The 12,409-nt window shown below is 40.1% G+C and overlaps 1 protein-coding gene across 2 annotated transcripts in view; it reads left to right on the forward strand.

Annotated features, from left to right (window-relative positions):
- The first annotated feature begins 1,146 nt into the window (after positions 1 to 1,146).
- Positions 1,147 to 12,409, forward strand: part of LOC101465338 (noelin-2) — a 37,615-nt gene continuing 26,352 nt past the window's right edge. The window contains exon 1 of one of the 2 annotated variants that reach the window (XM_004569005.2): positions 1,147 to 1,403. In XM_004569005.2, coding sequence (XP_004569062.1) covers positions 1,341 to 1,403 — 63 coding nt within the window. In that variant the 5' untranslated portion in view covers positions 1,147 to 1,340. Of the gene's footprint in view, positions 1,404 to 5,764; positions 6,381 to 12,409 lie in introns of those variants that run through there. The other variant, XM_004569003.5, reaches the window with a different exon arrangement.

A 12,409-nucleotide genomic window follows, 5' to 3' on the forward strand; every position in this document is an offset into this window, starting at 1 on the left:
CAGTTACAGTACAACGTCCATCTTTTATACTATGCTGTAAAATGCTGTTCAGTCACATCTAATATTGATTTAACCCTAGAACACTATCGCTATAAATAGTAACACGATCACTAATGCCGGGTGATTTTTACCCGATATAATATAACCAATGAAAAGTAATCAAATATATCAAAATATGACAACACATGACAAATTAGAGTGGTCTTCTTTTACTTTTAACTGTGCTATGTCTAACAAAATGAAAAATAGAACTCCTAAAACAAAATAATGACTCTGGAAAGCTGGTCTTTGGTCCACCCATTCCTGGGACATTTGAGACTTCCCTGGTGAAGGCACAGGCTCCTCGACACGCAAACAGCTGCAGGAGGGAGAAATCATGTAAATGTATTTTCTCGGGTGTAAATCACCCAGCGATAGTGTTCTAGGGTTAACATGCTGCTACCTTAATCATAGCTTAACACAGGGCTAAACTGCTAGCAGTTAAAAGGCTAACGTTAATGTGCGCGGCAGCTAGATTAGCATTAGCAACTGTTTAATGTTCCAGTTTTGTGAAAGTGAGGGCTTTGCTTAACTTTAGAAAATGTTCAGTGTTGTGAACTATGAGTGTAAAAAACTCTTTTATATATCACTCTTATATAGTCATGCGATATGAGATGAATCACTATTCCTGTGTCATGAGGGGCTGAAGTCGTGTATCAACTGCAGGAGCCAAGACAGCACTGTTGGTATTATACCAATTTTTAGTATCGATTATTAAATTATCTGAGTAATGATTTTTTTTATTTTGACAACCTTACCAGTGAACAGTTTTTATTATTACATTTAGGAGTTTTTAAAAACTCCCAAATTTGGGAGAATTTGAGAGTTTTTAAAAACTAAGATTCCGTACAATTACGCCCCTTTTTCCAAATTAATAGAAAAAGTTTTCCTGAGTTCCAGGGAGTAAGTTTATGATACCAGAATCAGCAGTACAATCTCACATGCAATCTGTTACTAACAAGTGCACCCACTCACTAATTAACTGTATATTCACTGGCTGTGTTAAGCACCAAATAATCATCCTTTTCACCAACTCCTCCTTCCCTACGCCTCCTCTCTAATCTTCCTCAAAGACAGTTGCTGTCTCCAGTCAGCTCCTGAGTGGCTCTCCACAGCAAGAACACTAGCACTGTGCTCTTCTTCCACAGCCTGAGGGGATTCAGTCACTCCAGACTAGTCAAATTAGTCATAACCTCAAGGCTAAGCAAGGAAGGTGTACAGTACCAAGTTTTCTTTCATGTCTGGTGCGTGTCAAAGCTGGGTCAAGACCAGGAATACCAGAGGGAGAGAAAAGGACAGCCATGAGTCCACCTGAAGCCCTGTGGTTGCTGCTGCTGCTGCTGGTCACTGTCAGCTCATGTAAGGTAAGGAGACACCGTGTCCCCAACTTATCCATTCAACCTTTGTGTCAAATGAGTCAAAATTTAAAAGTTTCTAAACTTTAAAGTGGTTCTTGGAAAGAATTGATGTACTCTGATTTATCATTTTGTTAACCAACCTTGTGTCTTTTATATCTCCTGGTATTTGCTGGACATCCCCAAAATAGCTTAGCCATATTGCCTACATGCTAACAGTTAGAGCATGCATTTTTTTTTTAAGGGAAACATATTTATAAGTCACAAAAACAGGACTAAAATAAAATGAAATAAATTGACTGAAAGAAATAAAATGCTTTATATAGATCCACATCTTAAAACATATTAGATAAAGTAAATATTGCTGACAAAGGAGTTTAGATCAAAATCGACCTCCCAAAAATTATATTTTTATAGATTTGTTTTGCCAAGTTTTATGCTCAGAGAAATCACGATCATCTATATTCATTGTTTGAGTTATTTTTTTTATTATATTATAGTTTTGAGTTTTCTTCTTGTTTTGATCTGTTGTACTGTATTGTTCTGAGAAACTTTGTCGTTCCACTCTACTGAAAAGATGTGTCAGGCTCAGGAGGGACTCGGAGGCAGACCGTCACTTAAGTTCGTGATTTATTGACACACACAGACACCAGGTGCGAATATATACAGGTGAGGGGGCACAGGAAGAGGGTCTCCGGGAAGCACAGGCACGGGAAGAAGAGGGCTATGTACAACATCCACTGAAGCTCAGGTAGCTCGGACTCCGGCTTTAGCTCACCAACGGCGGTCCTCAGGCTGGCGAGAATCCTGGCACAGAGAGGAAAGGCAGGTGAGTAGTGGCACGACAGAAACTCGAAAAACGGCTCAGATAAGTGATGACACTGACGAGTGTTACACAATAATCCAGCGAGGAAGCACTCTCAGCAGCCGCCTTAAGAAGTGAGTGAGATGATTGCTTGCAGGTGTCCGAGCCAGGGGCTGGAGCCGTCATGACTCCGCCCCGGTAGAGCGCAGTGCAGGGGAGAGAGAGAGATGCAGCACAACAAAAACACTTGTAGCCATACAGAGTCAGCCGAGAAGGCACAGGGTCATGACAAGATGGCGATGATTAGTTTGTAAAAATGCAGAGAGGCAGCCACCTGAGTCAGTGACCAGAAACACCCTGAAGGTGTTTTACACCACTCACTTGTCATGTTGGCTCTGTTGTTGCCCTCCTCCTCCTCATGACTGTGTAACCTTAAGTGCAGCTGATTGAAATATTCATGTTTAGAATATTTGCTGAAGGAGATTTTATGTATAATCCATGTGTATTCTGCAGACTCTTTATCTAGAAAAAAACAACGAGTATGTTACTCCTGATGAGAACAAAGGCGCTATAAAATATTTAGTGTTGGTTAGTTAAATTGTTGACACATAATTGCTCGAGGCAGGAGACGGGGAAGAGCCATGTCCTTCTATAGCTCTTGAAGTTGTTACAGGGCTGCTAGTTGTGCACTGCAGTCTGTTTAGCATCACGGGTGGCCTTTTACAGCTCAAAAACACCAGCCTGATGTGTCAGTATTATCCTATTTTCATTAGACTCAACTAATTACAAACTGCAAATGTCCATTGCTAAAAATGTATATCATTCAATGATTTTGATCCTCCTCTTGACTGGTGATTAGCGTGAGGCCTATTTGACACTATTCCAATATTGTGTTTGATCCTTGCATTACATTTTCATACACACGATGAATTTACAGTACAGTATACTTAGTTTGTGTTTAGTTCTTTTTTTAAGCTTTACATTCATTACCGTATTTTGTAGACTTCATCAAAAATTGCCACTTAAGTGCTGTCCTAAATACGGTCAGAAAAAAATACAGTGAAATGTGTCTCATGGGTAAAGGATTCATTTAGCAGCAGCTCACAACAACACTCAACTCAAGCCACTGTTGCAAGAAAAAAAAAGATGTATATGCAGGCTTTAAAAAAAAAAATGTGCAGCGTCTTTCACATTTAAGGTTTTATATGTCAGGTTATATTAAATAAAAGAAAAAAGACTTTATATGGGTTATTATAAACATCAGCCAAAATGCAGAACACTTACTGCTTCCATAACAATTAAGAGTAGCCAGGCGCTGCTGATCAAATACACGTGATTAACTGATCATGAGCGGGTGCGAGCACCTCTATAAAAGCAGATGTTTCGTCAGTTTGCTGGTCTGGAGCATTCAGGTGTGTGTTAACACACTGCCAGTGAGGAAACACAAAGACGCAAATGTTGCTGCCCATCGATCTGAGAAGGGTTATAGGGACATTTCCAAGCAATTTGAAGTCCATCGTTCAACACTGACAAAGAATATTCATAAGTGGAAAACATTCAAGGCAGTTGCCAGTTTTCCCAAGAGTGGACGCTTCTAGGAAATTTACCTCAAGGTCAGTACTCAGAGAAACTGCAAAAAATTCAAGAGATTTCCAGGCCTCAGTTGGCATGTTAAATATTAAAGTTCACAACAGTATACAGTTTAAAAATGACTGAACAAGTATTGCCTGGCTGGACGGGTTACCAGAAGAAAGCCTCTTCTTTCTGAGAAGAAGCTGTTTGGAGAAAACCAAACACAGATTATCAGCACAAGCCCATCATACCAGCTGTCAGCTTTGTTGGTGGAGGGCTGATTATTTGAGCTTATTTTGAAGCCACGGGACAAGTCACTCGTTCAAACATGAACTCCTCTGTTAACAAAGTATTCTGGAGTCAGCTGTCTGTCTGACAGCTCAAGCTTGGCCCAAATTGGGAAATTCAACAGGACAATGATCCCAATCTACAAATTAATGGCTGAAAAAGAAAAGAATCAAGGCATTGCAATGGTCCAGTCAAAGTCCAGAGCTCAACCTGACTGAAATACTTTTGTGGACTTTAAAAGAGATGTGCATAAAACCAGTGAACTGAATTAACTCTGTCAAGAAGAGTGGGCTGAAAATTCCTTCAATATTTTTTCTATGACAAAGTCACACAGCTTTTTTTAAGGTTAGGTTTAAGGTTTTTCTACAAGCTACTAAATCTTACAGTGCTTCTGCATCCTGGCTTAGATGTTATTAAATAGATGATACATGACATGGTCTAATATGTAATGTACCCCCCTCCCCCAATCTGTTGTGCAAACCTTGTGTTTGTGAAGCACAGCCAATCACAGGGAAGAGAAGGGAAACAAAATGTCATGGCTCAGCGTAAGACTAACAAATGGGATTGTTTTGAACTACTAATTGTGCTAGTTAGCATAATAATGGCACTTAATTTTTTTACGGCCTGCAAGGCTTTCATTTATTCATTCATATAAATAAATAAGCCAGTGATTAGGGCAGTTAGTCATTTGGTTTAAAAAAGTGCCAGAAAACATTTTTTTAAAGAAACACAGCTCACCGCTTCACAAAAATTAAGACAAACTGTGGTTGTAAGTTAAACCACTGGGAAAATAAAACATATCAAGCTAGAAAAACTCATCTTCATTGCAAAAACAATCAATAACAGAACAATAGTCTGAAGAGTAGCAGTGTTGCAAATGCTGCTGATAGACAGAGTGGGTACCAGGAATAAAAGCCTTCAAAATGCACATAGAGACTTAGACTTAGGTAGTATAGTGTATCGTGTATACAGTAAGTATATTATTTAACTGGGACACAGTTAGGCTTTGTGCATAAGTGCTGTACCAACTCCTTTTAATCTGCAGTCCCCAGCAGGTGGATGCAAACGTTGTAAACACAGTGACAGAAGTGGCACACAGGCTGAACTTTATTTTTGGAGTTTGTTGCTGCCATGGAAATGCTGCAGAGCCAGATCAAATAAAGCATCTGTACATCTTGTACTTTCTCTGAAGTTTTGATCAAATCCAGTGTAAAATCTCTTACACAGTTTGGTTGTCGGCAGGCACCGAGGGCCACGTGGTGGCAGTGTTGCATCAGTGTGTGATTTACATGAAGCACAAATGCACACACGCACGCACACACTTAAGGGAGAGGTCAGTCCAGATCATTGTGCATTCCTGTAGGCGTCTGCATTTAATCAATATCAAGGAAAAGATGGGGACATTGGACAGAAAGGAAAAAGAAAGGTGTTGACTGCAGTCAGGATGAAAAGGGAAAATTAAAGGTCAGGTAAAAGAAGAAGAAAATGGGTATGGAAATGATAAAAGGGTGAAAAAGGCAAGAGAATGGGATAAGTGTCAGATGAATATTCTTTTTTTTCTTGTTAGCACTTTTTTTGCGGCGTGCTTTTTTTCATTGAATGAAATATGGTTTGAGAGGAGACTGTGGCGCTTGGATAAAGAAGTGGAAGGAATAGGTGAGAGTCTGGGAGAGAGATGGAGGAGTGTGTCTGCGAGAGAGGGTGGAGGAAAGGCGGGAGGGAGGGAGAGGCAGAGAGTTAGAGGATAAATGAGAGAGCAGCGCTGGCTCAGCCACAACGCCTCACTGCCAGACGAAGGAAGGAGTCCAGGAAACACACACATACACACACGCACACACACATACGCGCACAGTTCAGACCAGCTGTTTCCAGGAGCACCTCCTGCAGCCTGAGCTGGATGTTTGGACTTGATGCGTCTTTGCATGGATGCATCTGGATTTATCTACTAACCTGTGGCAGTGTCTTAGACTTCAGAGGGAACATTCGTGGTTTTTTCTCTTCTTTTCTTTTTAAACAAACACTACAGAGCGACTGCACAACCTGTAACACCATGCTGTGCAGCTGCTCTTGTTAGAATGACTGCTGTGAACAGTTTGGACTGTGTGTGAGAGCCGGCCAGAGTTTCTGTTAGTGTGTGTGTGTGTGTGTGTGCGGTGTGTGAATGTGTATGCATCAGGATGAGTGTTCCCATGTTGAAAATTGGAGCGGTGCTCAGCACCATGGCTATGGTAACTAACTGGATGTCCCAGACCTTACCGTCGCTGGTTGGACTCAATGGAACCATCATCTCCTCAGAGGGCACGCATGAACGGATCGTCAGCGTACGTATTCATATTCATATGACTAAACACGCACGCATACACGCTGCATCTGTGCACTTCCAGAACTTCGTCTTCATCAAACGATAGAGACGCGTTTTTGTTGTCACTTGAGTTGTGATTTTCAGCAGCACCTTTACATACTTCTCTTTTCTACACAGCAACATCCACTTTCAGTAAATATAATGACATAAGCTCTCCTTTGTGACATGATCTGTAATTATTCCAAGATAAATGTCTGCTTATCCACTGTAGAAGAAAAAAAGCCCCAGCTTCTAAGATATCTACGATGACGGGGGAAGTAAGTCAGATTCAATTATCAAGATCTTCAGGGATATTTTAGCCTGCATGCAGCAGATATTTGATCTGTTCACTGGTGCAGAAAAGACATGAAAGAAGGTAGAGGAGGAAAAAAAAGCGCTCACAAGATCAGAGTCAGAGCACAATTAGAAAATACACTACAGCAGGTGGCACAACTGAAGAATAAATAGCACTAATGAATAAATAAATAAGCTTTTATGAGTCATAAAGAACACATGTACAGTATGCACACACTGCTGCACACACACACACTGCTACACCCACAGACCGGTAATAGGATTGCTCTTTCTCAGACTTACTGGGGTGATATTTCTCCTAGGGAAGGCTGACTCACCCAATGGGACAGCCGGTGATTTGTTGCCCTAGCAACCCCCCTGGCAACCCGAGACATGGGGGATCACTGCACGCACCCTGGTTTCTTCACCCCGTATGCGTATCCTGTCCGTGCATTGCAGTTTGTGTGCGTTTGTGCGCACACTCAGGGTTTGCATGATTTACCTTTCTGGCACCTCGCATCTGCTGCGTGGTGGCACTTTGCAAGTTCAGCAAAGTGCATGTAGTCTCATGCAAGCAGGTGCCCACACACACACACACACACACAGAGACCGTGGCTGAAGCAGATGGAGATGTTAGATGGGCAGTGTTGCTACTGCAATAGTTGACAGACAGTTTCTAAATGGGAAATGTCTGAAATCTGGCTGTTGTGTCTCTGTAATCCAGCTTAATTGCACATAAATTTAATTGTTAGCTACATCACTTTCGCCAAAGTGTTTATTTATTTATTTATTTTTTGCCAATTGTGCTTCCCCGGAGTCTTATCAAATGAACTCAAATGCTCTTTAATCAGCACTACTTGTCAGGTTCCAAATGTGCTTCAACTTTGCTGAATTAATTTTAAACTGCATGGTAATTAAAACATAAATTGTATTAAAAGGTTTTTCTTTTTGTTTTTTAAGATAAGGGCTGCTAATGAATTGGTGCTTTGTTCAGCTTACATACTGAGTAACAGAAGCATTTCAATGGATTCTTTATTGTTTTAAGCAGCTGTTGTAACTATTCACTATCCTCTGACTCTTTAGCATTTAGTTTAAGCTTGATTGAGTTTTTATTGGTCATTTTTAAACTGTTCTATTCATTTATTTACCCATTTAGCCTGTTGCCACAACACATTTCAGTTGTTGGCCTTTTACTTTTTGCTACATAATATTATTATATTGAGATTAAGGTTGCAGCGTTTCTGTTGCTAACCTGTTTTGCCATGCTCAGTCAGAGCATTCAGTGTTTATGTGTTACTGCTGACTCACTATGCATATTTTTCTTATGTCATAAGAGCATATGACTTTTAAAAAAGAAGGCTTCTATACAGTCTATTCATTGCAGTGCTAGTCTGGGTAAACACACTCTAAGCTACATGGTGTCAGTAAGACTTTCCGATTTTTCTCTTATATAGGATGTTACACACATTTTTCTGAGTTGCGTACGTCCTCCTGTCTCCTCAGCCTCTTATCAACAATTTGTCAACTGCAGAAATGCGGCTCTGTTTGCTCTGCGCTCTCTGTATTTGCTCTGATCACAATCAGTCGAGCTGCCTGTGTAGATTTTTATCATTTTTCCCTCGTGTGAAATGAGCCCCGAGGTGCCATATGTCCTCTGTTTAATTACATCGAGCAGGAGGCACAGCCGATGCTCATACATTCAGCTCATTCACATCTTCCTCTTTTTAAACCTCAACGCTCGCGTCATCAGCTCCATTGTGAACATTGTGAAGGTTACCCCTCTGAACCCAGCTGATAGATTTATCAGATGTTTCCCTCCAGGCCACCACGGTCCCCCCTCCATATTTCCCTCTCGTGCCTTCATCCTCTCGGCAGCCTCCTTCTCTCATCCTCCCCCTCTGCCATTATTCTTTTTCAGGGTTTTTAGGGCAGCTCAGTGCGACAGGCTGTGAGTGTCAGATCAAACTCAGCCGTTCCTTTACATTGTTCTAAAGTGTTATCACTAAGTAGGTCAAGCTGCAGACCTGGATAAACCTCACAGTAATGAGCTCGTGATTTAGCGTCTTCTGTGTTTTTGTCTTTATGGTTTTTAACTTCCTCTGCTGTTACTTGCTTCCAAATGGTCAGCCCTCTGGGAACAATCGGTGTCGCCTCAACCTAATGAGTCCCAAATAACCCAAAACATAAAAAAAGGGTCTGATTATATAACAGCTTAGACTGTATTTTTCAAGTGCTAATAATTGCCTGTCCACTCCTCTGTGCTGCAGTTTTTAAAATCACCTCAGCAGGTTGGATTTGTGCCATTCTTTAGGCTACAAAAGGTTAAAAATAGGATTCCCCTGTGGTGAGGCAAATAATAACTTTTTTTTTATTTTCCTACTGTCTGAATAACAAAAAGAAAAACGTACATACTATTACACCAGCAGGAGTGCTGACATTTAAATAGCTGCAAATGTACAGCGTACAAACAGAGTTGTAAAGGAGCCACTTGAAATGCCTCTTAAATGCTAGAATTCGCACACGGTGTGCCTCTTAAGCCCTTTCAATTAAATCTCTGTTTTGTTTGTTCTTCGTATCACGATGGAGACTCTCTGATCTGAAACCCATTGTTTGATTCATGAATTAATACTTTTTTGTCTTAAACCAAAGCCCCTCTGATTTCGTCCCCCACTCCCCAAATCAATACCAAGGACTGCCATTAATAATAAGCACAAACGTTGTTTTTCTTTTTGAACATTAAAATCTCTATTCGACCGCTGGCCTCGTCTTTGAAGAGCACCTGATTGTGGATTATCAACACTAATCTTCTGACCCTGTGCTTTTTTTCTTTTTCACTTTAATCAAATATTCAATTAATAACTGGATTTTAGATCCTCATGGGTAGATTCAAGTGGTGCATGTTAAAATAAATATTGATTTTGAAGTGATTTTTTAAAGGATGTCATAAATGCAGGCTCCAGAATCCTTTCATGTTGAACATGCAGACTGACCCACAGTGATTTGATTAGTTATTGAACTTGGGCCTGGTTAAACATAGACTGTTTAGAACTGTGAGATGTGTAGTGAGAGGACCCAAATGCAAGATGCAGGGAGGCAGAGTTCCAATAACAAAAGGCGAGCTGTTCATTTAGGCTGTAGCGAGAGCCAAGAAACTAAATGGCAGAATTCCAAAAACAAGGCAACAACATGGGAACACAGAGAGAAGGTACGACTACAGGCAGCTCAACAAAAGACCAAGGGGATGCGGGACAAGTTATACACAGAAGGCTAATCAAGGCAGGGAGTAATATCAGCTGTACAATCAGCTAGATGAGGACAGATGGGAAGTAAAAGCAACTGTAAAACACAAGAGGCAAAGGATTACCAAAGTAAAGCAGGAAATGAAGAATAGACAAAAGAACACACTGGATATGTATAAGCTTGACAGAAGCAAATATAAAACATTAACCAGAAGTAAAACATGACAAGTACTTAATGCTCAGAAAGCTCAGGAATCAATGAAAATCAGATCCTAAAAGCTGAGATGTCAAACTCATTTTACACTGTGGACCACATGCAGCCCACTTTGAGTGGACCAAACTCGTGAAGCTCTCCTCTCTGTCAGTGCAAAGACATTTTATTACACATTTAGTCCCTGAAACACTTTAATATAAGGAAATGAAGTGCAGTTGAAACAATGCGTCTCAGTTTTTCTTCATGATGAAGAAATGATGCTGAAGTCTGTCGTCACTAATCTTTGGCCTTAGATTTTAAGACATACATGTGTAAAATTAAAGAAAAAGTCCTGTTAGCTCCTGTAATTATAAAACTGAACATTTTTGTTAAATGACAGAATGTCTTTCTATCAAAGATTAAAAAAAAAAAACCCAATAACTTTCTGTCATTTATTTACTTTGGTGTGTATCAGTGGCCACGAGGGACATTTTTATTAGTAGGAAAAGCTCTAAAATCTACAAAAATATCGTTAAAATCCCCAAATGTATGCTTTCCTTTACACTTTACAGTGCTGTCCCATGGGCCAGACTGGAGTCTTCAGCAGGCCTCAGGCCTCATGTTTGACACCCCTGTCCTAATAACATTAAAGAACAGGACAAATCCTGTCATATTATAATTTCTTGCTGGAATCTCGTGGTACGGTTAAATAATACGTTTATACTTACTGGCTAAACAAGAGCTGAACATGACCTTATATCTGTGTGTGTGTTTGTACCAGGCTTGTTTCACACATTAGCTTGCTGAGGTGCTATCTATTAATAGCCAACTCGTACTACTAACTGTTGTTGAAGCCAGTCTTGATTTCAGTCAGATTTGCTTTATTAAGTGATCCACAGAGCAGATAAAAGTACTTGTTCATATCCATAGGGAAGAAAATCTGCTAACACAGCTTTTCTCCTTTTTTATCAGCTTACCTGAAACTACTGAATCAACAAAATGGCATTGATCTCTCCCCCACCTCTAAAACAGCCAAACCACACACTACTACAGTGTTTCCTGTTTCCCTGCTGTTAGCTTTGTGACAGCGTTGTTTAGCTAATTCAATTTTTATGTTTTCTTAATGTAAAAAAGAGAATTTTCCTCATACACAAAAGAAAGTTCAATCCTGCAGTTTATCACAAACCTGACATAGTCTTTACTCACCAGGACGGTTATGAAAAATTGTAACAGGAGAAATAACTTGTAACTATAGTTAGATAAATGTAGTGGGGTAAAAAAAAAAAAAAGCACTATAAAAGCAATATTTTCGTTTGACTGTTAAGTAGAAATTGAAAGCTCAGTGAAAAACGCCCACTCCATTGCAGCAGGAGGACCTATAATAGGCACTTAAGGACAGTACTGGAGTCGACGTATTTTTGCAGCTGATAGTTTTATAAGAATTGTGAACGTAATGAAAGCCGATAACCACTTTAGATGAAAAAATGAGCATTTTGTTGTCCATGTGAATGAACACACAGGTGCTTTTCCTTGGATGAGCTAATGTCATTTAGCGGTTCAGCCATTTTTATGATGAGATTCATTCTTAATAACTTGGAACACCACGTTTCCTGCTGCGTTGCTCTGCAGCAGTGGGTCATCCATCGTCATATTCACGCTCTCAATACAGGCAGAACAGACAACAATTGTACATACTACTATAAAACAATGACTAAAAATACCTTGGGCTACATGTCGCCCCCGCTAAGGGAAAAAACTGCAAAAACTCTCATTTGTTCATTTGAGTAATGGCTGCTACAGCAAAGCTATTTTTAACTTTTGTTGTTTTACATTTTGGGAACAGAAGCGTTCGACCAGAAGGAAGAAACTGGAACTGTCTGGTGTGCAGAGATGCTGTGGTTAACCAGTCAGCCTGTTAGACCACTTAACAGTTTGATTGAGTGAGTTTGTGTTATTTACAGATAAGAATCCAAACCACGACAACAAAGAAAAGGATAAAACAGATTCAATAAAAGCAGGATAAAATGAAATCATCGTGGTTTTATCAGTGCGGAAACAAGAAAGCCTTCTCAAACATGGGAGTCGCTGGGGCCCCTTCTTGCACACAGCTTCACAGTTTGCTTTAAAATCAAGCTTCGGATCAACAACTATTCAAAGGCATTAACATTAAACACACTCCACAATCTGACCTTTAATAAAAGTAGCTTTGTGTTTAGGAGGGCTTTTCCTAAAATCAGTAATTGTGTATTTAATCTTAGACGTGTTCAGCTGTTTATGAGTCCT

The sequence above is a fragment of the Maylandia zebra genome, linkage group LG6 (assembly GCF_041146795.1).
Source record: "Maylandia zebra isolate NMK-2024a linkage group LG6, Mzebra_GT3a, whole genome shotgun sequence".
Classification (NCBI taxonomy): domain Eukaryota; kingdom Metazoa; phylum Chordata; class Actinopteri; order Cichliformes; family Cichlidae; genus Maylandia; species Maylandia zebra.